Raw genomic sequence first — 26,758 nt, forward strand, 5'->3', positions numbered from 1 at the left:
ACAAAAAAAATTGGCAGGGGAGTTTCAGAGTGATTCTTTGAGCATATGCATTTATAACAGAATAAATATTCAAGTACTTGAAGGGCTGTCATATAGAGGATGGTGTGGAATTGTTTTCTGTGGCCCAAGAAGGTAGGACCAGATCCAACAGGTTGAAATTAAATCAAAAGAGTTTCCGACTCAACATTAGGAAGAACTTCCTGACTGTTAGAGCGGTTCCTCAGTGGAACAGTCTTCCTCAGGAGGTGGTGGGCTCTCCTTCCTTGGAGGTTCTTAAATAGAGGCTAGATGGCCATATGACAGGATGGATCTTTTGAATTTAGGGGGAGGTATTTGTGAGTTTCCTGCATTGTGCAGGAAGTTGGACTAGATGACCCTGGAGGTCCTTTCCAACTTTATGATTCTATGATTTCAGCTATTGTTTAGGTTTAAGCTAAAAGTGATGTTCTACTTAAAGTTATTAGGCTACATGACTTTGGAGACATCAGAGAGAAAAAATAGAGACCTTTCCTTATTTTTTAAGTTTAACTAGCACAGTTTTCTTCACAATTATTTGTAAGGCTATAACAAATGAGTTATGAGTTATTTACTTTCAAAGGCATTAAAACAAAATAATTGCCCTAGGTCATACATGTTGGCTTATAACAAAGGGTCATTTTGTAGAAAAATGGGGTGGAGCTCATTAGCATAATTCATTAGCATATACTGCCCCACCACCATCAGCGAAAAGCAACCCAATGCAAGAAAGGAGAGCCCTGGGGGAGCGAGGCCTGCTTGGGTTGGGTAGAAACCTAGCCAGCCCAAGCCAGCCTTGCTCACCTGGGGCTCTTCTTAGTTGCACCCCCCAGTCAAAAGGTTAGCAAGCCACCCACCGCCCAAAATCACATAAGAAGTGGAGAAAGGGTAGCGTGGGCTTCTCCAGGGATTAATGAGGGCTTCTTGGGGTGTGGCAAAGCTCCTGGTGGCTAGCTGGCTGCCCACTCTCCTAATCCAGGGATTGTTATGCAGCTGCACCTACTATTCAAAGGACAAGGTAGGTGGGGAGGAGGGGGCACTGTCAGAAAGTTTTAGGAGCTGTACTCCTGTAAGCTCCTGCTGAATTCAAGGTCTGCTTATAATTACAATCTAGGTCACATGCTAGATGTGATAGGAGGGATGAGGGAAGGTGCCTTTCCTTGTTGGAAAACTCTCTTGGACGGATTCCCCACTAGGCTTGTTCCAGCGTCGGAGCTGATGCTTCTGTCTGATTTCGCACAAGCTGCCCTGTGGCCGCAACTTGGCCCGCCTCTTTCTCATGGCAAGCAGAAACTGGATTTCAGAGGATCTTTCTTGCTGCAGGAAAGAGGCAGCTTGTGCAAAATCGGATGGAAGCGTCGGGGGAAAACGAGCTCCGACACCGGAACAAGCCTAGTGGGGAATCAGTCTTAGATTAAGGGTTCTCTGAAAAGAACCTGCTAAAGGCTACCACCACTTGGGGATCTCCTGAGAACATCTAGACAGACCCACTAAGAAGATTTCCTGTAATACTATCATAGACCTATACAGAAATAATAGGGTGTAAACTCAGGAGAATGTCTTATAGGGAACTATCTAGTGTCCATGCAGCCTGGCACTTGGGGAAGAGATAAGAGATATATCCCAAAGAAATATAGCATGCTACATGAACTGAGTGATATGTTTCAACCAGTTTCCTTGATCCTATGACCTGCTGTGGAGATATGATTATGGCATTTCCTATGTTTGGTCCATAAACTCCTGGTTAGTTGCTGTTTATGACACCAGGGCCAAATTATGGCACTGGTACAATTACTGCTTCTTTGTGAATGTTTGCATTCCATTCCTAGCTGTGGCACAAAGGAAAAAGTGGGTATTCTGTAAGGTGGGTGGGTGTTCTGTGGGCATTCTGAGAAGACTGGCAGTTAGACTCTTCTGTGTCAGAGATCAGGAGTATATTTTTGTTTGTTGTTGTTTTACCTGTCTGTTGAAAAGTGAAAGCATAAAAACATAGGAGATATAGTAAAAAAGCAATGAACTTCTCTTGTGGGAGTTTTCCTAAAATTATGTGACTGGAATTGAAAGCATCCTCTCCCACATTACCTACTGTTAATTTTGCTATATTAAAAATTTATGCCATTTCCACTTAGACAAACTGTGGTAGATATTTCAAGAAAAATAGAGAGGGGAAAATTAGGTGCTTCATATCTGGCAAAACTGGGTATGTATGGCAGGGAATAACCTCATGATGATACTGCTTCAAAAGTAATGCAGTCTAACATTGGAACCCTATTCAATGCATACTTCAGTGTGCAGTTTTTTGATACCATGGAACATTTGCAGAGCTGCCCTCACAGGAAGAAGGGGATCCCCTTGCCAGTGAGTTCTTCCCCACCACTGTTCAGTTGCCCAGGGAGGTGGGAAATAGCAGAAAGACTGGGGGGAGGGGTTGTCTCAGCAGAATCATGATAAGCTGATGTCACTTCCTGTGTGCCCAAATGTGTTGCCAGGCAGAGTGCATGGGGAGTAGGGTTGCCAAGTCCAATTCAAGAACTATCTGGGGACTTTGGGGGTGGAGCCAGGAGACTTTGGGGGTGGTGCCAGGAGACATTAGGGGCGGAGCCAGGAGCAAGGGTGTGACAAACATAACTGAACTCCTGGCTCCACCCCCAAAGTCCCCAGATATTTGAATTGGACTTGGCAACCCTAGCTCGGAGCCCAGCCCGGCCCAGACACTCCCTCCTCCCCGCGGGAGCCGCCGAAGGGAAGGAAGCAGCGCAAGCAATGCCGAGCCCTCCTGGGCCTCTCACCAGCTCGAAGAGGTTGGCGACGCGCCCTACCGCCTCTTGCCGGGGCTTCCTCTGCCTGCCGCTTGCTCCATCCTGCCCAGACCTTCTTCTTCCTCCTCCTTGGCCTCCGGCAGCGCCTGCCTGCACAGCTTCCCCTGCAACCGCCTCAAGGCCCGCCGCGACATCCCCAGGCTGTAGCAGGCCGGGCCAAAAACACCGCGGACCGGAAGCCAAGCCGGAAGAGGACCCGAAAGAAACGAGGACCCGAAGGAGACAACTGGTTCTCCTTCGCCGAGGGAGCAAGGCCAAAAGCGGCCAGAGGGCGGTCAGCCCAGGACAAATGCCGCTGGAGCGTGGCCCCTGCCACTCACCGGGCCACGCTCCTTGGCGCCGTTTCCCCCCTCCCCCCGCTTCCGTTTTTTGGGGGAGCAGAGGAAGAGGCTGGAAATCCTGGGGTCCCCTGCCAGGGCGGGAAGGTTGGGAAGCCTAATGGGGAGTGATGACAATATGTTGCCAGTGATGTCACTTCATCACTGGTGCAAGCCTCTACCACCCATAAGTTCCCTTACCAGTTGCAAAAAAAAATGTAGTCAGAAAAACTGTCCTAGAATGACTATTCATTACTTTGATATCAAGGCAATTTTTTTTTAAGTTAAAACTTAATCAGGTCTTCAAAGTCCTTGATGAAACCCAGAACATACTAGTCCCCAGATGTTAAACTTTAATTACACTCTCCCCACCCCTGCTTATGTCAATCCAAAGGTTTAATGAGGAAGCTTATAAATCAGACTTGTTTCCAGTATTGTCTGTCCACCTTGTGAAGGTGACATGATACCTCAAATGATGAATACTGTCATGTTTTGATTAAAAAGCCGGAAGCCTTCTAAAAGGGTCAGCAGAGTGAATTGAACAATGAATCCTTAAAAGTTTTTCATGCTGAAATTATTTAACAAAGAAATGGATGTTTCATGAGACATGGATTCTGACATTCTATCACATTATATGGTAAATAGAATAAACAGTGGTTTTGTGTGTGATTGTAAAGAGGAAGCTATAAAAGCCAAAGACAGTAGCTGCTGTAAGGCACTGGTTATCTCATTTAAACAGATATTAAATGTGGGTGCCAGTGGTGTGATCATCAGCTGCTTCCCATTTTGTGAATAGATTGCTAAGGAGGAGTCTTTTGCTTACCAGATGTGACCTAGATTTAGATTTCCAAAGGCAACAAAAAAGACTATTGTGTAAAAACAAAACAATTGCTGGTAAAATGCTTGGTAAATGGAGTTATCTCACATTTCCAGGTGTTCAAACCAATATGTTAAGGAATTACTGCTCCATTTATGAAAAAATAATTGCAGAACATGTTCCACAAATCAAATTTGGATAAAGTGTTGTAGCTAGTTTTGGGTTTTTTTAAATAGTAAAATGAACATAAAGGTTGGATATGATAATAAACATTGTGACGGGGGACAGGCTCACATAAAAGGGTGAGGTACCAAATATAGTACCAACATTTGGTTTAGGAGTATAAATACTTTGATATTTTTCCAGTGCTTGTCAGGTTTTGGTTTTTTAAAGAAATCCCAGTAATCAAAGCTGATGTCTCTCAATTGTTATGTAACAAATAAGTGTATTAATTCTTTTATTCTGTCGTTTTTAAAATATGCATCTGTAGGTGCTGCTACAAGGAAACCAGACCCGGAGCCAGAAAAACAAACGGACCACACTGTTAAAATTGCTGGAGTGATTGCAGGAATCTTGCTGTTCGTTATTATATTTCTTGGGGTTGTTTTGGCTATGAAGAAAAGGTGAGCAGTTATTCTTTGTGTGTGCACATTTGTGTTGAAGCATCTCCTACAACAGTTTTCAGTAAGATACATACTAAGTTTTCAGCCACCTTCATAGAAAGAAACTCTGCTTATGCTCCCTAAAGCTCTGGTGATGGTGTATAATACATCTGACTCTCTCTTCCTGCAGCATTATTATTAAATTAATGCTTGTGTCTGTGTGTTAAAGTTCTCAGGAAATTAATGTTACTGCCTTCAAAACACCCTACAGTCAATGATTCCAGCATTCTGCACTTTTATACTCCAGTAACAATCCAAATAATATAAGAACAATATCTTTCTCTGTCCTGGAGCAAGCATGAAAAATAGAGGCATATTGATTTCTTAAAGAAAACTCAGAAAATTGTTCTGGTTGAATATAAAAGAAAATTCACTCAAAACAGACAATATGATAGGATAGAAGTTTAAGAATGGATTTGCTGTTTGAATTCTTTTCAAGGCCATCTTTTGCTGTACAGTTTTTTCCTACAAAAACAAAGCAAATGACATTATTTTAAATGATGCCGAAGACCAGTGTTCGCTCTAAGCTGAGTTAGTGTGAGCTAGCTCACAGTTTTTTAGCCTCTGGCTCACAGATTTTTGTCTTAGCTCAGGAAAAATGGCCCCAGAGCAAACTATGAAGTAGCTCACAACTTTAATGCCAGTAGCTCACAAAGTAGAATTTTTGCTCACAAGACTCCACAGCTTAGAGGGAGTATTGCCAAAGACAGCTTATGGCATATTCATTTTTGTAATAGGGAGAGGGAGGGAAAGCATACTGCACACCATAGTGGGGAAACACTGTAGAACATAGACTCTCTAGAAGCTATTCTTGGCATTGTTGACACTGCAGCATCCCTATGAAAATGTGAAATGTTTTCATTAGAAACCTTCTTACTTTGCAGTTGTGTCTTTCCTACATGTGGCACTTATCACTGCAGTTCCTATTGGTTTTATGTACCTTAAGTGATCTTAGTTGCTATGGGTGAAAACTTCCAGATGTAAAATGTAATGGCAGCTTTGTAAACCTCTTCAAGTACATTTAAATTATCAGCAGATCAGTAGGGTCCCTGGAGCCTTGAGAATGAATTAGATGGGACCTATGGTGAAGAAAGGAATTGATGACAGAAGCAGAAAAACTGTATGGAGAAAGTATAGGAAATGGGAACTCATGTGTAAACTAAACAAAACATTAAGTTACTAGGAATGAGGTCCATTGTGAAGGAAAATATAACAGGCTCTAGAAAGAGGCTCTGGGCAAGTGCCCCTACCCCTGCTTGTCTTCCCATCCACCCAAGTTGAAGGCATTCACCACCACCACCCACCTTAACGGGAGCTGGTATCTGTCATCTGGAGAGCAGTTGTAATTCTGAGGGATTTCCAACCCTCACCTGGAAACCGGCGACAATGGTTCCCTGAGAGGAAATGGCTTGTTTGGAGGATGGAGTCTATGACCTGTCTGAGGTCCAACCCCTCCTTAAACTCATCCTCTCCAGGCTCCACCCCTCAAATCTCCCAAGAATTTTCCAACCTGAAATTGGCAACTGCTAAGTCTCACTGGCTGTCATAGGCTGTCCTGAACAGGAGCAAGCAGCCAGGCCTAGTTAAGTAATGTCAACCAGGTGGCATCAATTCACCCCAAGGGTGCTGCCAGGTCTAGGGTAGCCTACCTCCAGGTGGAGCCTGAAGATCTCCTGGAATCGCAACTGAACTCCAGGTAACAGATCTCTCTCCCTCTGGAGAAAATAACTGCTTTGGAGGGTGGAGTCTATTGCATTCTATTCAGCTGACAGCTCTCCCTTTACTGACTAAGTGCAAGACTGAGGGGAGGATGGAGTGACAGAAAAGGCAGCAGCCATGGCCTATGAGGAAATGCTCGCGGCAGGGCCAGGCTTTGCCACCTAGTCATATTATGCGGCGGCAGCTCCCTGGCTATTTCTGTGGCCTTTGGAGACTGTGTGTGCTGGGAGGCTGTCTGTGTGGGCCATTAATGGGGCAGCAGAGGTCTGTTGCCAGCAATGCTTTCTGTGAGACTGGTTGACAGAGAGGACACAACAAAGCATTGGAGATGTGTCTGTCTCTGAGGAAAGACTGTTTTGGTGTTTGTTCAACATTTCCAGGCCTGCAGTAGGTAGGGGCAGGGGCGTGACCCAAAGGGAGGCCAGAGACACTGAGTGAGCTGTCATGGGCCAATTATTCATTGAGTGCATGAAATACACCAATAAGCCAATGTCTCAAATAATGAAGGAATTAAATTACATGTCCCAAAATAACAGTTTTCAGTATTTTCTTTGATGTTTGGGAGCTTCTCTGGACCATAATTTATCCTATTATGTCAAAGTTTAGTTTATCTGATCTAAATATTGCGGTAAGTATCTTTCTGTGTTACAGGCCACTCCTGGTGCATTTTTAGGAACTAGTAGGCAACATTTGGGAGAATACTATAATTCTGTCAGTCAGTATTTCTATTACCTCTTACTAAAGATGGAGTTTTCAAGGCAGAACTGCTGGTTTATATCATTAATTGCCATTTTGCAAGTGTGCTGCTCTATCTTGCATGGTTGCAAAGGGGCACTTATTTTTATAATGACCTACAGGGCTTTTTTTAAACTTGGCACCAGGGGTGTGGCCTAATATGCAAATAAGTTCCTGCTGGGCCTGTTCTACAAAAAAGGCCTGGTAACCTGCATTTTTATGAGGGAGGCAAATACCTCGTTATCAATAATTTAAAAACAGTCAAAGATTCCTGATTTTTTGATCTGCTATGGGAATACCCTGTTTGGTCATTCACTTATTACTTTGTTGTTAATAACCTTTATAAGGGGGAAACTAAACTTTTGCCCTTTCAGTTGAAACTGAAAATGAGGAAGTTTACGCTTCTACTAATACCAACAAGTCTAAAGAGACGCCATTGTACATTTGTGTGTGTGTTACAGAACAAATTTTTCTTGAGCAATTTGTTATAAAATAGTGACTTTCCTTGCTTGTATTTATATACAGAGTTGCCAAGTACCAGTGTGGTCAGCAATACCAGTATAACCACAGTCAAATAAAGTTGTGGCACATAGTTCACAAAATAATATTGGTTTAAATTATTTAGTAGTATTAATGGCTTTGGAACCCACCTACAATTTCCATTTTTAAATTTTTAATTAAGTTTCACTATAAAGGGGCAGGCTGCAGGGATACAGAAGCAAAAAAAAGGGGGTGGGGAGTTGGGGGAGAAAAAAGCAAAAAATAACGCTGTTACATTTTTACCTTCCAAACCTGATCTTAAATTCTTTCTACCTGCAAGTCTTAAATTTTAACCCAATCCAACCATTACTTTCTACACTTATTATTTTATTATATATTTTACTAGTTACTACTTATAATGTAAATCTATACTATTCATCTTTAATGTCCACAGACGAGAAAAGCAAAGAAATCAATCACAAAATAAAATCCAGTAGTTTATTTTAATTATGTTAGGGATAAGTACTAACTTTAACCATACTAACAATAATCATAAGGAGAGAAGATGAGTATAATCTCCTTATCCTTAACACTACCCTAATTATTTCCAACAGAGAAAAAAAATAAGAATAAAAATAGCAAAGGACCAAAATAGAACCTAACAGATATTACTTTATTTGTTTCAATATTAACAAAATCTATTGCTAAAAAGAAAGCAAAATAAAAAAAATAACCAGGAGCAGATCTTTAAAGTTTTTAAATATGTGTGTTGTCTACCTTGTTGTAAATTGACCCAAATTAATTAATTATTTATTTATCTAGATTAAGTAATTAATTATTTGTCTAGATTAAATATTTAAATATTTAACTTCATTAAACTTTTGGGAGAGTCATATTGCTCTAAAAATAAATGCACACAAATTCAATAACGTGACAATCTCATTTCCCATGCTTATTGTTTTTACCTAAATAAAAAATCAAACAGTCTCTGAATTAACTCTCTCTATTAACTTGTTCCATGTAACTTTATAAGAAAAAAGTAGAATCCCTAAATAAAAATGGTCTCCTTTCTCTCATTCATCTTACCCATGGGAAAATCATATATCTCTATAACCCTCTCTATTAAATTGACTAGTTTGAAAAATATGAAACCCATAAGTAAAAATAACAAACAAGAAACTTTCAGATTCTAAAAAGTCTCATTTGCCATTTCAAAATCATACATCTCTAAAAAATCATGCTTGCCATTCCCAATCCATTTCAAGACTGCACACCAGTTCCCTTTTGTTAATTCCATATTAAGCAATTACAAGAAAGAGCAATAGTTTATAATCCCTTCTTTTTAAAAGTTTTCCAAGACTCGATCTTCTTGAAGTAGTCTGCCTTTTCTCCCTTTAGCATATATATCCATTTTATTAAACGTGATGGGATCTCCACACCGTCACTTCCTCCTGCACGAATTTTATTCAAGCTAGATTTCCGCCTCGTTTTTGTAACTGCACACAATGTCTCCATTTTGATTTCTTTTGACTCCTTTCCCACCAGATCTTTCTCCACCTCTCTCATCTCCGTAGACATCACTCATTATAGCTTGATTAATTGTAAGCCAAATCCATTCAAATGTCCATGTTGAGTCCAATTTAAGTTATAAAAAGTTCTTAAATTTGTTCTTTATCTTTTTGAAGCCTTCCTTGGGGGGCAAAAAAGGAGGAGAAATCCTCCTCTTTCCCTTTTTTTTAACAGTCCAAATTGGCATTATAACAGAAGATCCATTAATTGGTAGTAGTAACAAGAAAAACTTACTTGCTCAATAGCATTTCGGTGATTAAGGTAGAGATATGATATAGTAGAAGTTTGTTAAAGAAAAAAAGCAGTCAGGCATTCATCTCTTACAACCATCATGGCGACCACAATAGTGGAGCATCGGGGCAAACAGGAGGAACAGGGAGCAGCCACCACTGTTCCCCTGACTCCTGTAGAGCATCTTGCTGTTGGAAGACCCCTCCAGAATCTTCCTCGAGTTACCACAGCTGTGGTACCCCCCCCTACTGCCCCGGTTTGGGGGGGTCACCAAGAGTGAGCTCCGCGCACCCCACTGAGCTCAAGACACCAAAACCCGGAAATCCCCACCTACAATTTCTATGAAGAGGATTTTCATCCATGGAGGCAAAACTTCCCTGCTGCCTCCTTCCTACTACAGCACTACATGCCTCCAAAAGCTGCTCTCTCTTGCAAGTGCAAAAAAAATTAGGCTGAATCTAAAACTTTTATTTGCCTTCCAGCTACAGTTCTCCTGGTGGCACCTGGAGATCTTCCACTATCACAGTAGTTTTCAGCCAATATCAATTTCCCTGGAGAAAATTCATGCTTCGGAGGGTGGATGACTCTTTGGCATTATATCCTGCTGAGGTCTCTCATCTTCCCAAACTCTGCTATCCCGAGGATCCCCAGGCTTAACCCCCCCCCCCCCAATCTTCAGGTATTTCCCAATCCAGAGCTGGCAACCCTCTTAAAAAGCATGTCAAAAATATCAAATATGATTTAAAGTTGCTCAATTTATCCCCAACTAGTTCTAAACTAAAAAGAGACACATGGCATGTTAAAAAATTATTTATGGAGTCATCAGATGCATGATATGTTTTTAGTTGGCAGGCATAGATCTTTCACAGAAACCTTCCAAAGACTTTTCCTTTGGAAGAATGCTTTGCTGAATGGAGTGGTGGGATACAACCAATGCTCCATCTAAGCTGTGGAGTCTTGTGAGCAAAAATTCTCCTTCACAAGCTACTGGCATTGAAGTTGTGAGCTGCTGCATTAATTAGTTTGTTCTGGGGCCATCTTTCCTGAGCTAAGACAAAAATGTGTGAGCTGGGGGGGAACTAAAAAACTATGAGCTAGCTCACACTAACTCAGTTTAGAGGGAACACTGGATACAACCTATGTTTTTATGTTTTGACTTTTTTACTGAATCAGAAAATGGATTTGGGGATACTTGGGGGGGAGAGAATCCGCACATTTCCTGGTGTCATTCCCCCCCCACACACACACATGTTTCTTGATACTCTTCTGAAAAATGGCACAAGAAACTCTTGAGAAACTGAAAGACAATCTTTGGATTTAATTTCACTTTTCTCATGCAATTCTCTGTAACTAGGTGTATATTGAACTGAACATTTGGATCTAGTTCACTATTTTAGTAAGTTTGGCAGTGCTCCTTTCCTCTCTCAAAAATGTGTCAGTTTTGTGGGTGTATTAATTGATTACTCAAGGTTTCTAATTTCTTACGAAAATAACTGAACTACATTCATTTTATTGATTTGATTTGATTTATATCCCACCCTCCCCATACAGGCTCAGGGCAACTACCAACCAATAAAACAGGATATAAAACATTAAAACAATAATATTCAATAAAATCAACAAATTACAAAAAAAAAAAAAGGTAAAGGTAGTCCCCTGTGCAAGCACCAGTCGTTTTCAACTCTGGGGTGACGTTATTTTCACAACGTTTTCATGGCAGACTTTTTACGGGGTGGTTTGCCATTGCCTTCCCCAGTCATCTACACTTTCCCCCCAGCAAGCTGAGTACTCATTTTACTGACCTCGGAAGGATGGAAGGCTGAGTCAACCTGGAGCCGGCTACCTGAACCAGCTTCCGCTGAGATTAAACTCGGATCGTGAGCAGAGGGCTCCGACTGCAGTACTGCAGCTTTACCACTCTGCACCACGGGGCTCTTAAAATTATAAAACTTGACTAATTTTTGGTGGTCATGGCACTCATAATGCTGGTGCAGTGGTGTCAAACGATATTATCAGTCCTTAGGCGTCGCAGTTGTCTCCCCTTAGTTGTTAAATGTCATATGAAACAGTTCAGTCTTGCAAGACACAAGCTGGGTCATGTTATGTCTTGGATAAATTACATGCCAATGTGTGAGGTTGCGCAGTTTCCACAGGACTTCAGAGTGTAACAGGTCTTTGTGAGGTTAACTAGCGTGATAGTTGGCAGTGTAGGATACACATCAAAGCATAACTTGTTCATATGGGTAACATATGGCAGAACAGGGGTCAGATAGAAGCTGCATACTGTATGATGAGTGCCCAGTTGTTTATATTAGCATAATAACTGTTCCGCTGCAACATTCTTCTACCAGAATTGGCAGAGGGAGGAGATGGTATTTAATTTTAATTCCTGTTAATTGGGTCACTAAAGTCTTTGCTGAAGTCTGGTCAGAACCATTCCCACAATCAGAATGAGGTTTTAACTCACCATAAAACTTGCTATAGTTTTGTAATATGCAGCAATGTAAAATTGGACTTGAGAATGTATTACTCTCAAGGTCATTCTTGGTCACTGTTCAGTCAAAAGCTTATCGAAAAAGATAACCTATGGGACAGAGCACTTCTTCCAATGTTCCCTCACCAAGCTCTGAAGACAATAATCACAGAGTTGCATAAAGGCAGCTGGCAAAAGTAGACTCTTCTTCTACTGTCCTTTAATAGTGTCTACTACTTTTATTACTTAAAAGCGTCTGTATCAAGTAGAGAACTAGCCACTTTTCAGTTATAGAATTTATTGAGGAATTTCTACAGAATAGAAATTATTGTTTGAAACCATATGATCTTCTTCGTGGTCTCTGTGCTTCACTCTCATGGGATAGTGCGCCTGCGCCGATCCCCGAATCAGTACCTGAAAAAGCCCGGGATTTTTCCGTGCTCGGCGCCAATGGGCATGCGCAGGCATCCCAGTGCGCATGCTCACCGGCGCCAGCGCGGGGATCCCGCCAGTTCCTTTCTGACCGCTGCACTGAGAGGTTTTCCTTTCTGGTTCCCCGGTCGGTGAGAATTCTTGGCTTTGCCTTTTTCTCGTTATTAGCCCATTTATTGTTCTTAGATAGTTAGTTGTTAGTTAATAGTTAGTTAGATTAGTAAAAAAAAAAAAAAAAGCATTTCTTTGTTTGTCTGGCGGACTGCCCTTCGGGGTATTTCGTCTTCGCTTTTCCCCCGCGTTTTCTCTCAAACTATTCTGAGTAGTTTTTTTGCGGCTACCTTCTATGGAAAGTCGCTGGGGGTTTTTCAAGCGCTGCCGTGCTTGCGGAAAAAAGATCGCCCCTCCGGACGGCCACTCGCTGTGTCTGCTGTGCCTGGGAGAGGCGCACCGAGTAGAGGCTTGTCTGCACTGTCTCCGCTTCTCGAAGCAGACGAGAAAGAACCGTGCGGCCCGGTTATCGGCGGCGTTAACCGAATCGGCGCTTCGACCTCAACGACCGATGGAGTCATCGGTACCGAAATCGACCGACACCCCGGCACGGGAGCTCGCATCGGCTGATGCTGCTCCGACACTGACTCTCACTGAGTTGCCGGAAGAGCGTGGCTCCACGAAACGTTCCCATGAGGGCTCGGTGGATACGCCTGCTAAAAAGCGCCGAGAGGACTCGGGGACCCGAGCTCCTAAGAAGGCGAAAGCGAAGCTGAAGCGACCCCGCACTCCTTCCCCGTCGGTGGGCGCATTGGCATCGACGTTGGCAATCCCCGAACTGCCGAAGAAGATCCTGGCTGCTCCACGCCGAAGTCCAGTGACCCAGTCTCGCCTATCGGCATCGGAGCAGGAGCGCAAGATTGACCTGACCCAACGCTCCTCATCTTCAGGTTCGCGTCGACGTACCGCCAGCGAATCGACCTCGGAGGTAGAGGTGTCGGCACCGATAGCCCCTTCGGTCCCATTCAGGCCCCGAGACAGGCGGGAAGTGGAACCATTCCATGCACCTCAATGCTTCCCAATTCCACCATGGGAGCAACGCAGATGGCAGCCCCCATACTCTCGGTACCAACCCTACCACTGGTACCCAGAGGATTACCAGGATTGGGAACAAGCATCGGAATTCTCGTCAATGTCGAGGGTCTCGCATCGATCCCGAAAGGCGTCGGTGTCGGTTCCCCCAGACAGATGATTAGTCCCGGTCGAAGCTCCTCGAAGATCATCGCCACCGGTCCAGTCTCCGCCGCGAGAGTCGACCCCGATGCTCTCAGAGCACTCCGCCCACCAGGTCTCTTCGTCGTCCGAGTCTGACAGTGAAGCCCAAGACCTGGAACCTTCACCGGTCTCCTAGACGGCGGAGGATCTTCCGATTTCGCCGTCGGAGGATCTAAAGCATTATGGGGACCTCGTGAAACGGATTGCTGCCACCCTCAAGCTGCCTGTGACCCAGCCAGAACCCGTAGTGGACGACAACGTGTTCAATATAATGCAGAGGAACACGTCCACTGCGGTCGCCCTGCCAGTCACCAAGGTGATCCTCCAAGCTGTCAAGGAGCCTTGGAAGAGACCATCATCGACGCCGGTCTCAACCAAACGGCTGGACCACATGTACAGGGTCCAGGAGACTGAGGCTGAATTTTTATTCACCCATCCACGACCTAATTCAGTGGTAGTCTCCTCCTCCTCAAAGGCTAGGAAGGTCCATTCCTCCCCACCGGACAAGGAAGGGAGGAAGATTGAAGGAATGGGCCGAAAGGTCTATTCAGCGGGGGCACTCAGCATCAAGGTATCTAACTATGCGGCCTGCATGGCTAGATACCAGTATGCCGTGTGGGAACAACTTTCCCCCTTCCTCTCTTCACTAAGTGAGGATAAGAAGGCTGCTGCAATGAAGTTGCAGAAAGAGGGCCTCACTGTAGCCAGACAACAACTGGCTGCAGCAAAACATATGGTGGAAGCTTCGGCCAAAGCCATCACCTCTGCAGTCTGCATTCGGCGCCACTCTTGGCTCAGGGCAACGGCACTCCACCAAGACACAAGAACCTTCATCGAGGACCTACCTTTTGAGGGTGACGGACTCTTCAGCACCACGACTGACGCGGCGCTGCAAGAGTTCGACAAAAGTGTGAAAACATCAAGAAATATGGGCGTCCAATCTACCCCCAAGGCTTCTAGATCCAAACAATGGCCTAAGCCCTGGACCAAGAAGCCCTACCAAAAGTTTTCCCCTGAACAATGGCGGCCTCGCCCTGCACAGGCTGAACGACCATCCTATTCTGGTAACGGCAGGAACCGTTACGGGGCCCAACCGTCCAACAAATCTAAGGGGGCTCGTCCCCAGAAGCAGGGGGTTTGACTTCCCGCAAGCACGCGTCGTCGCCCCCACTGTTGGCTCATCCATCCGCCTATGCCCTTTCCTGCCTGCCTGGGAGTTGATCTCCACAGACAGGTGGGCTCTGTCCATCGTAAAAGAGGGCTACAAAATAGAGTTTGTTCAGACCCCGAGTCAGTCCATTGTAGTTACCACTCCCCCTTCCCCACCTCTGCTGGCGGAGGTGAACAACCTCCTCCAGAAACAAGCCATAGAGGTAGTTCCACCGGAGACCAGGACAGGAGGCTTCTACTCCCGCTACTTTCTGGTCCCCAAACGGGATGGGGGCCTGAGGCCTATCATGGACCTTTGGAGTCTGAACAAATTTATTCTGTACCAGAAGTTCAGAATGGCCACACTGCAAACAATCCTGCCCCTCATCAATCAGGGAGACTGGATGGCGACCCTGGACCTCAAGGATGCCTACTTTCATGTCAGCATTCACCCTGCGTTCAGGCGTTTCCTAAGGTTTGCAGTGGGTGCTCGGCACTTCCAGTTCAGGGCCCTGCCGTTTGGACTGTCTACTGCTCCTCAGGTGTTCACGAAGCTGATGAGTGTGGTGGCTGCCCACCTTCGTCTTCAGGGAGTCGTTGTCTTCCCATACATCGACGACTGGCTTCTTGTGGCAAGGTCGAGGGAGAGTTTAACAACACACATTGCCATCACTCTGCATCTTCTCAACACCCTGGGGTTGCAGGTCAACCTGGAGAAATCCCATCTTACTCCGTCAAAGACAGTTCAATTCATAGGGGCTCTGCTGGACACAGATCAACACCGAGCATTCCTTCCTTCGCAGAGAGCAAAGGACATCATCAATCTGGTACAAAGGCGGCAGTGGGGCACGGCCCAGCAGCTCCAGCGGATGCTGGGGCTGATGGCTGCGACGACAAGCGTGCTACGTTTCGCAAGACTAAGAATGAGAGGCCTACAGCTATGGTTCTTGCGCCATTTTCGCCCTCTCATAGACTCACCTCGGAAGAGGTTCACCATCCCACCTGGGACTCTCCAATCACTGCAATGGTGGGGATCGGAGAGCAACATCTGCCAAGGGGCTCCCTTCCATCTCCCAACCCCTACCGTGACTATCGCAACCGATGCTTCCCTGTGGGGGTGGGGAGCTCACCTGGAAGATCTATGTGTGGGAGGTCAATGGCCACCAAAACTGACTCGGTGCCATATAAATTACCTAGAACTGCTGGCGGTTCACTTTGCCCTTCGCTCCTTTCGTCCACTGTTAGCGGGGAGGACTGTGGCACTGCTTACGGACAATACCACTGCCCTCTGCTATATAAACAGACAGGGGGGGACAGTGTCTCGCAGGCTATGCTCGCTGGCGATGGATCTCTGGACGGAGTGCCTCCAGTGGGACATTTTTGTGAAGGCAACACATCTGCCGGGGGTCCTCAACGTACAGGCAGACTTTCTCAGCAGGGGTGGAGCTTCTCCACACGAATGGGAACTGCAATGGCGGTTCCTAGAGCCGGTGTTCCAACTATGGGGGTACCCACAGCTAGATGTTTTTGCCACAGCGGAGAACAAGAAGTGCCCCTTGTTCTGTGCCAGGGGAGGTGCGGATCCAGCCTCGCTGGGAGACGGACTCCTACTTCCGTGGAGGGGCTGGTTCCTTTACATGTTCCCACCCCTACCTCTGCTGACAAGGGTAGTCCACAAGCTAGTGCAGGAGAGGCCAAGTTGCATCCTGGTGACTCCTTGGTGGCCCCTTCAGAACTGGTTCTCGATCCTGCTCCAGCAGTCGAGGGGGGTCTTTTACCAGTTCCCGGCAGAACCGGACCTGTTGTCGGCCCAGGGCGGGCACGTACTCCACCACAACGTGCCACACCTGAAGCTGACAGCTTGGTTCATCGACCACTAAGTTTTTCCACCAAGGTCCAGCAAGTCCTCCTAAGCAGCAGGAAGCCTTCCACCCGTGCCTCTTACGAGAGGAAGTGGAAGAAGTTTACTAACTTTGTGGCTGACTCCCCTCTGCCGCCTGACTCCGTCGGGCTTTCGTCAATTTTTGAGTTTCTTTTGGCTTTGGTGGATGAGGGGCTGGTATTCTCCTCCATCAAGGTTTATTTGGCAGCTATTTCTGCTTTCCATGGTTCAGTGGAGGGTTACTCTGTTTTCGCTCACCCTCATTCCAAAAGGTTCATGAAGGGGCTGTTCCGTCTTCACCCCCCTTCTAGATCCCCTCCACAGTTGTGGAACTTGACTTTGGTTCTGGACAAGTTGTCTCGTCATCCCTTTGAACCTATGGCAACGTGCTCCCTACAACTTTTGTCTTGGAAGACTGCATTTTTAGTTGCCATCACTTCAGCACGTCGTGCGGGGGAGCTCACGGCGATGCGTTGTGATTACCCCTACCTTGCCTTTAGGGAAGCTGGGGTCTCTTTAGCTCCAGACATCACTTTTCTCTCTAAGGTGGTTTCCCAGTTCCACCTCAATTTAGAAGTTTGGTTACCCACGTTTTACCCTAGCCCTTCCTCGGATGAGGAACGCAGGTTGCACGCATTAGACGTTAAGCGTGTCCTCCTGTTTTATTTGAATCGTTCACGGGGTTTTCGTAAGGACAACCAGCTGTTTGTCTCCTATTCTGCCCCCAAGTTAGGGTCCAAAATTTCATCTCAAAGACTTTCCAAGTGGCTTACTGAGACGATCAAACTTTGTTATTTGTTGGCGAAGAAGCCTTTACCTGGACCTGTTTGTGGACACTCCACAAGAGCGATGGCCATGTCGGTGGCATTCCTGAAAGGTGTGTCCCTTTCCGATGTCTGCAAGGCGGCTACTTGGTCTTCTCCGCATGCCTTCATGAAGCACTACGCGCTGGACGTGCATGCTCAGCAGAGGACTCGGTTGGGAGCTGCGGTGCTGCAAGCTGTTTCTTCAGGTTGCCCGTCTTCCCGCCTCCAGGTATGCTTTGCTTGCTAATCTCCCATGAGTGTGAAGCACAGAGACCACGAAGAAGATAGACAGGTTGCTTACCTGTAACTGTAGATCTTCGAGTGGTCATCTGTGCATTCACACTACCCGCCCTCCTTCCCCACTGCTGATGGTCTCCCTCCAGTAAGGAGCTTCCAGCAGTCAGGAAGGAACTGGCGGGATCCCTGCGCTGGCGCCGGTGAGCATGCACACTGGGACGCCTGCGCATGCCCATTGGCGCCGAGCGCGGAAAAATCCTGGGCTTTTTCAGGTACCGATTCGGGGATCGGCGCACTATCCCATGAGTGTGAATGCACAGATGACCACTCGAAGATCTACAGTTACAGGTAAGCAACCTGTCTTTGAAAGGCTTCTTTCAAGTGGAAGGAATGATGGCTGTTTTTTTCATATTCTTGGTATGGAAGCCATTGGAACACCATCTTTCTGGCACACCTGCAATTATATCAGCCATGCAAGTCTGAGTAAGATGCTCCCAATGCAGTTCTTTCCCATGCAAGCATCATACCTCCCAAGAGTTAAGCACAGTGGTATAAGATGGAGCCATGTTACAGACCTTCCAAAGTGATCTGCAAGTTCTTAATTACTGGAGCAATTAACAGTGACTCCCCAGTTTCTAAAAGGAACTGTGGATTACTCTCCCTAGTCAACTACTATGATTCGTGCATATAGTTATAGTGGTAGTTTCAAATGATGTTGTCATCGGTCCACCATTCTCTTGTTATTTTCTTGTTATGATCTTATATTTTCTAGGAGGTTATTATTCATTGTTGTTGTTTTTTTATTTTGGGCAAATAAGAAGTACAATCTTTTGCTGTATGGATGGTCTGTGTTGCGGTTTTACCATGTTCTTGGAATGGTGTATTGGTGCATGTTGAAAAGCATAGTTCCAGTTGTCAGTCTTCAATCCATTATCACTACCACCATTTTTTAACATTGAAATTGGCATTATTACATCATTAAAGGTAACACTTTTGTACATTGGCACCATTTCTCTTTCTGTTGTTATGTAATAATCCTTGTGTGGATAGAGGAAATCAAGATTTCATCTCCAGATGAGCAATCTATCCATAGTAACAGTTCAAGTTGTTAGTGACAGAACAGGGATGACTTGATTGTGCAGTGTGTCTCATTGTAGAACCACCCTAATGGTTGAAATATTTCACATAACTATTTCTGAGACATACAAATTGTTCTTTGCCTGGTCCACTTTACTTTATGATCTGTCCCAGCTGACAGAGGCTGAGGGTACTTGCACCAGTATCTCCTGGTTCCATCATGGACCTTCTAGTTTACCAGGTTTGGCCTCAGTCTGACACTCTCCTTTTCAGCCCTCTTCATCCAGCCCACTGCTTCCTCTCTTCTTCTTGGTTATCTGTTTCTTCCCTCCAGCTGCTGCCACATCCAACAGCCCCTTTGCTGGGTTTCCTCCTCTATTACATCCCCAGCTCCACTTCTGCTCCTCAAAAGCCATTCTCCCTCACAACCCCATTTCTTGGTATAATGGTTAAGTGCATGGACTCTTATCTGGGAGAACCGGATTTAATTCCCCACTCCTCCACATGCAACTGATCTTGAGTGATCTTGGATCAGTAATAACTCTCTCAGAGCTGTTCTACTCAACAGCAGTTTCTGTCAGAGCTCTCTCAGCCTCACATACCTCACAGGTTTTAATGTTTTATATCTTGTTAATAATTGCTTAGAGTCCAGCTTCATGGGCTACGAGTAGTTCTGTGCCTAAAGTTAACAATCATTTTTTTCTTATAAATAATAGGAATGAGAACCCTCAATTTGGAATGGAACAAATGGTACAGGAGCATAGGGCAGTCTTAGTTATTCTGGAGCCCTTGATTTGTGCCCAGAAACAGTTCAACAGCCAGTGCTGCACAAATTTTTCAGCAATCCCTATGGCGCAGCTGAAGTTTCCAGACAGTTTTCAAAAACAGTCCAGTGTAGAGCACATTACAATAATCTAACCTGGAATATGATAAGAGCATTAACCACCATATCAGGGTAATACTTTTCAGAGAAAATTTAAACCTGATAAAAGGTGCTAGATGCTATAAATGAGACTTGAGCCTCTAGTCGTAGGCTAGGATCCAACAGCCCACATATGAAAGTGCAACCCTTTCCAGAACTGGCTGACTGGCTGAGTAACTCCACAGTCTTATCCACATTAAAGTTATGTTTATTGGTCCTCATCCATCTAAAAATGTAGAGCCAAATGATTTTGGGGAGGTTTTTTAAGTCTAAGAGCACGCTGCAAATTGCAGAATGAGTTAGACGGCTGTTTAGCCAATGCCATGCGAACCACTGAGATACCGTGAGAAATCCAGACCACAAAGGAGGAGTCTGTGCAGTTTTTTCCAACATTGTTCCTCTGTGAGGTAGACTCCTCCCACATGACCTGTGGTTTTTCATGATACTGGCAATTTGCCCATTTTAACATCAGTAGCCAATATCACTCAGCTGAATTTCTGATGGTTAAATATTCTAAATGGTCCTATAATGCACACTAAGTCACATTCTCTTAGCATGTGAATTCATAGGTCCTAATGAATTTTCAGCATTGCTGTCTAAAGCTGCAATTTGCAAATCTCAGTCCAGTTTAAGATGTGTTGTGAAGTAGTGCATTTCTGAGTGGTTTAATGTTTCTTGTAGGCTGTGATGCTGGGTCTTAAATTAATCATGTTGAAAGCAGTATTTTCTTCTTGAGTTTCATAGTCTGTAATTGGACATTAAGAACTGCAACATCTAATTGTCAAGATTTCTGATAGATAAAAGCTTATGATTTGTTTCTATAAAAACTTGATATGAAAACATATCGAGGATCTTTCCCTTCATTTTTCTTCCATTGCATCAAAATGTAATTTGATGCATTTGCTGAAATTAAAGCACCTTACTCTGCAACTATTTGAATATAGAATGATTCATCTCAATGAACTTTTGGTAGAAGTTTGCTCCCCAGCTCTTAACATTCTTGCACTGATGAATTATATTTTATCCTCAAATTATTATACAAATTCTAGAAGTATGGGAACATTTATAAAAATTACACTCTATTGCTGTTTTTACAACATATTATAAGTCATAGGAACTGCTGTGTCATGAGATTTTAAATAAGTAGTGAGTAATTCACTATACCATTACATTTATTTAACACATGCTGTCATCTTGTTCTCACTGTAGTTATTTCCATAGGATGCATCAGTGTGTTCTTTATTCAAGCTCTGCTTTGTGGTTCTTGGGAGTGGGGGGTCGTTGCTGTTCTTTTGCATGATTCAAAAATGCAAAAGCATACAGAGCTACAGCTTTCCTAGTGAAACAACATATTGCATTCTCCCTCTAAACAGAATTTTAACAGGTGTGCATTTAGCAAATATGCCACATGTGATTAAATATTAAGCACGAAGCTTCTTGTGTTTATACAATACTGTTAGCGTCAGAAAAATAGGACTAAAAACTGGCAAACACTTCTACAGGCAAAGAAGATGAGAGAGAAAATTTGATGAAAGCCTCATTTTCAAAGGGATGCCTGCAGCATGTAGCTGGAGGCAAGTTAACATGAGTGGTAATCCTTTGTAAGGCCTATTTATATAGGGGTGTGGGGGTGCCATAGTCAAAGGTACTGTGCTGTGAAGATTACAAGTACCTATAGTGCTTATTTCCATCTTTCACCTTATTGCTACTGAAGTGTTATTTTAGTCTGCTTCAACTGAATGAAGAAAAGACATGATTAAGCTCCATTCTGATTTAATGAGAATTTAGAATTTTAAGGAAAAATTCTCTTTTTATATAAGCAACTATTTCCTGTAGGGCTCCCCCCACTTTCCTTACAAAGAAGGATGTTATAGTTAGAACAGAAGCACATTTGATTATATTGAAGTAGGGTTGCCCACTTAGAACCAACAGGAAACTGGGGGGTGGGTAGATTGGGTAGCAGACAATAATGTTGGCATGACATCACTAAGAGGAATCCCAAAAGAGATGTCATTCCTCTCTAGGAATCACTGAGACCTTTGTGGTTTAAGTAATTCCTAGAGGAACATGACATAACTTCCATGATTTCCTGGAAGTGACAAATACCATAGGCCCAACAGCCATTTTAAAATTTATTTTTTCTCCTGATGCCACTCCAGAGAAGGAACTGAGAATGGAGGGCGGAGGTAGTATGCTTCAAATACCACAAACATATGAGATACCTATCTTCTTTATTGATTCCAAATATGAACTTGCAAGTAGGGGGAGAACATTGGATCCCTGTTGTAGTTTATCCATTTACTTTGGGTAAAGCATAGTAGAACTGTGGAAGACGCAACTGTTGTATATTACTCTACTTGCCTTATCCTGTATGAAGCTGTAGTTATCTTTTTTACCAATTCAGAAGAATTGAAGCAAGTCTGTTGAGGATAACAGGAAAAGTATGTTATTTTGCCCTATTCTGAGCAACAAAAACTTGCAAAAATTTACAATTAAGTACATATTTGGCTGTGTAGAAAATTTACTTTTCTGTTACATTTCAAATTCAGCCAGGCATAAGATTCACATTCTTGAGTTTTCTTACCACCTCTGATACTAAGCAAAAGGAGCTGGTTTGCGTGTTTCTACTCTACTAAGCTATATCTGAAGCCTTCCTCCATGATGGCTCACATTTCCATCAGAAATGATAGGATAAAAACCGAAGTATATTGAATTGTAGTATAGATAACTTATATGAACTAAAGATTTTAGCAAGGTCTCCAAAATGGAACAATCCGCAGTACGCTGGCAAAAAAAAAAAAAGCTCTGGGAACATTAGCAGTACTATCCTAAGCAAAGTTATACCTTTCTAAGTCTACTGTCAGTGTGCTTACAAGGATACAACTGGGTTGAGGATTGTACTGTATGAGACTTCATTGTTCCAAATTCCGTAGTGATGTTTCAGAGACTGCATGATTTCTGAACTTTCTGATTCAACAACATAAAACCAATGCATGGTTTATGAATTAACATGTGTCTGTATATTATGTATTATAGATTATATAATACATACCTTTGTTAGTCATGGATATCAAGTGCATGGTAGATGTATTTAAAATCTCAGTGAGAAATTAGTTTTCTGCTTAAGCTGTTGTGAAGAGTGGATATGTCATCTGTCTGTTCCAGATGTGTTGCATGATGTTTCTGAAATGCATTCTTGCTACCTTTTTCATTTGTTTCTCCAATTCTAATCTCATCTTGATTTTTTCATACATTAATATTTGGCTTTTCTTTCCTTCCATTTCATCTTTTCCTCCACTGCCTAAATCCTCCCACCATCATGGCAGAAGAAGCTATCACTCCTACACTTATTACCTGTAAGTAACTTATTTGTGCATCATCAGAGACATGCTTTCTGCCATGTTGTTCTGTGCATGAGTAGTGAATACTAATATGATGCAATTTCTTTTCTAAAATTCAAAACACTTTTCAGCTTCATATGAAACAAAACAACTTCATGCCATTATATCCAAACTTACTTTTCCTTAAGGTGTCTTTTGCCACGTACTGTGTGTTTGACTGTTATGATGTTTTTTTGTCATTGAAATGGTGGGAGGGTCAACTTCATTAATAAATATTCTGAAAGATTAATCTAGGGTATCTTTAACTCAAAAGACGTACAAACATATCTTATGTTTGCTCAGAAGTAAGTTCCACTAAATTCAGGAGGGCTTGCTGCCAAATGAGTTTGCACAGGATTGCATTATAACTTTTTTTGTTTAGTTTTGTTTTTTGTTCTCATTGAAAATCTGGTGATGTCTGTACATGTGCAACCATTTACCATAAATCCATTGCTGCACACATTTTAATCCCATTCATTAATAAATATATTGCTTAAATGTCATTGAATGGAATATTATGGAATTGTTGCCATGTTGATCCCAGAGAATGAGATGAACAAAATAACTAGGCTTTGTTCTCTGCTTGGTTCCAGAAAGGCAAGTTTGAAGTTCTTTATTTTTTATGTTTGTTTTTAGAAGCATAAATAGTTTTAAATAAAAGGCAGACCATATATTTTTTTACCTGTTCTGTACTTTTTTTACTGCTAATGTCAGTGAATGAGTAATAATTGCACCAGTAAGCATATAGATAATGGGTAGAGGATCCTGTATACTCAAGGAAGAGTTGTTGCCATATTGCCATGTGTGTAAGCTGCCCAGAGCGTCCGGCCAGCCACAGGGGAAGCATTATGGTGGACTAGATGGACTGCTGGTCCAGTCTATCAAAGCTTTGTAATGTTTACATGATGCTTCCATGGGCTGAAAGAATATAACAGTGAATAAGGCTAGAGGAAGCAGATCTTTGGGGTATTTCCATTTGAAAAAAATGTGAAGTTATCTCACATTTTGTTTGTGCCTTGATACTGAGCATGAAGCTCTCCATTTTCATTTTAAAAAATCAGTGTGGGTTAGATTGATCCTCCATTCTTAAAATGTGGTGGAAGTGTTACATAGATCAAATTTTTGATTGCACAGGTTGACACTGCACCTATAAATTGTGGGGGAATACTGCACAGGGGACTACTTTTACCTTTTTACTAGAAAAAATGAGCACAGCCATTTTCCCACTTCAGTTATTTTTGTTGTTTTTTCATACCTTCAGTAAGCTAGCAGATATGGTGCTGAGTTCTACCATATCTGTCCTGGGCATCTCGTTTTGAGCTAGCAGGATCTAAGGACCAGCAAACCTAGAAGAAATTGAGGTCAGGTTTGGATGGGAGCAAGAGCTGAGTTGGCTAGGCATCTCTGCAAAGGCCTTGAAGCCACTCAGGAGACAGCTCTGTCAGTGCAATATTTCAGGGCTGATTTTTTTATTGTAGTAAGCTGTTCTATAATGAGTATTGCAGGTGTCAGGGAATTTAACATAATGGGCTTCTTGCATGTGTCTTTCAGAGCAGGCTGCTGTAGCTACACTGATCCATGCCACTGTGTGTATCTTCAAAGTTGTGGTTGTGTGCAGCATCAGGGCTGTGCAAACACAAGCTTTGAAAAAAGACAGCTTTAGAGAGTGGACTCTGTAGTATCATATCCCTGGCTGAGTACCCTTCTATTCTCAGACTGCCCCCTCCCCAATATTCAGGAAATTTCCCAAACAAGAACTGGCAAATTCCTGGAGTAGTATCTGGGGAGGGAGGGAGCTCAGTGGGGATGTGATTCCTTAGGGATTGCCCTCCTTAGTTTCTTTTTCCTCCAGAAGACTGATCCCTAATCTGGAGATCAGTAGTAATTCTGGGAGAACAGGTTGCCAACCCTGTATATAGAGTCAAAGAGATTACTCCAATATTTAAAATAAATTTCTTAATGCAATAAGTAACTAAAAGTAAAGATTCTTCTTGGCCCAAATCTCTCTTATTAACAGAGTCAATAACATGTGTACAACCCAAAATAGTTGTGATGTGATGAGGGTATCTATATGTAAAATAGGGTTGCCAAGTCCAATTCAAGAAATATCTGGGGACTTTGAGGGTGGAGCCAGGAGAAATTGGGGGTGGAGTCATGAGCAAGGTTGGAACAAGTACAATTGAACTCCAAAGGGAGTTCTGGTCATCACATTGAAAGGGACTGAACATCTTTACAGTGCCTTCCCTCCATTAGAAATAATGAAGGATAGGGGCACCTTCTTTGGGGGTTCATAGAATTGCTCCCCCGGTCCAATCCTTTTGAAACTTGGAGGGTGTTTTGAGGAATGGCATCAGATGCTATGCTGCAAATTTGGTGCCTCTACCTCAAAGAACAACCCCCCCCCCCGAGCCCCAGATACCTGCGGATCAATTCCCCATTATTCCTTATGGGAATTGTTCTCCATAGGGAATAATAGAGTGCCCAGTAGACATTTTCCTCCCCCCCTCCCCTGCTTTCTAAAGCTTTCTAAACCAAACCAGGAAATCCCCTGCCCCCTCCCTCTCTCTCTCTCTCCCTCACACACACTTACTGGGTCTGGTTCCTCTACAACTTTAGTTGCTCTGAAAACAAAAGCAAAACAAATGGAGAGTCTGTGCTCTGACGAAACTGCTGCTGACCCTTCCCCATGAAGCGCTTCATGTTTCCTGCTTCCTGCTCAACTTTAAAGGCACACATTTTAAAAACAGACCAGTTTGAAGGTTTCTAAACCTGTCAGAGCTCTAGAGGTGCATAGTGACTGTGGGGGTGGGGCTTCCCCCCCACCGGCCAGCTGGCTGGGGGCACGGGGAAGCCTGTAAAACCAGGAGATCCCCCGCTGGGACCTGGGGATTGGAAAGCCTAATGTAAAACTCTCCTGTAGTAAAATAAAAAGTGAAACAGATAACCTAACAAAGAAAGCTTTTACATTCTGCTTTGCCTATGAATTACATTAAATATATTAGGAGACTCCTCATTGAATATTGAGCAAGAGAGTATTGAGCAGCTGTTTCCTTGAAAAAGTTAGTGTCAAGTGAAGAAAAGAAAGAGACTGTATTTTAATGACAAAATGAAAATCTAATGGTGATTTTAAAAAAAAAATCCATGTTGGTTCAACATCTGAAGCAGCTTTGTGACCATGTCCATTTGAACAGCCTTAGAAAGATCTGTAGCAGTTCATCAGGGGCAAATGTTTTATTACTGCACTGTTTACATTTTTTATGGGCAGAAGTGCTTCTTAAGCGACCAGGTTATGTTGCATGGTAAAACCACAACTAGGTAGGTAATTTATGTTGCTTAGGGACTGTAATTTCATAACAGATTGGGCTGTTAGTTTTCAGGGTGATTTAATGAAATATTGAACCAAGTGCCAAGGGCAGAACCATGAAGAATTAGATGAATGTACACAAATCAGTGTGCAGTTTAAAAAAGAAATACATAAGGGAAATTAAAATGGTTCATCCAGCAACTCAAATTTTATTCATATGCTTTAGTTCTCTTTGGCTCACAAATGTTAAAACACAGTTCTCCAGCCTCAAAAGTGAAATCTGTTCAGTTAGACTGCTAGCGATTCTCTTGTGATTATATTTTTGCTTGGACTTCAAAATTGTTATCCTTTTGAATACCCTTTAAATTCTGCAGAATATTCTTTAGATGAAATTCCTTTATTGGTCCTATTGGTGGGTGTTGTGACTAGATTAATAATAATCTTCCCTGAGGTGCCATCTGTCAGC

General features: G+C 43.3%; 1 protein-coding gene across 18 annotated transcripts in view; it reads left to right on the forward strand.

Moving 5' to 3' along the window:
* The window catches only part of PTPRM (protein tyrosine phosphatase receptor type M), a 792,664-nt gene that overhangs the window by 534,220 nt on the left and 231,686 nt on the right, over positions 1–26,758 (forward strand). For 10 of the 18 annotated variants that reach the window (XM_060243982.1, XM_060243996.1, XM_060243984.1 and 7 more), the window contains one exon: positions 4,459–4,591. In XM_060243982.1, coding sequence (XP_060099965.1) covers positions 4,459–4,591 — 133 coding nt within the window. Of the gene's footprint in view, positions 1–4,458; positions 4,592–22,934; positions 22,965–26,758 lie in introns of all 18 variants that reach the window. The other 8 variants (XM_060243981.1, XM_060243978.1, XM_060243979.1 and 5 more) reach the window with 1 other exon arrangement.

This window comes from Heteronotia binoei, chromosome 7 (assembly GCF_032191835.1).
Source record: "Heteronotia binoei isolate CCM8104 ecotype False Entrance Well chromosome 7, APGP_CSIRO_Hbin_v1, whole genome shotgun sequence".
In the NCBI taxonomy this organism is placed as follows: domain Eukaryota; kingdom Metazoa; phylum Chordata; class Lepidosauria; order Squamata; family Gekkonidae; genus Heteronotia; species Heteronotia binoei.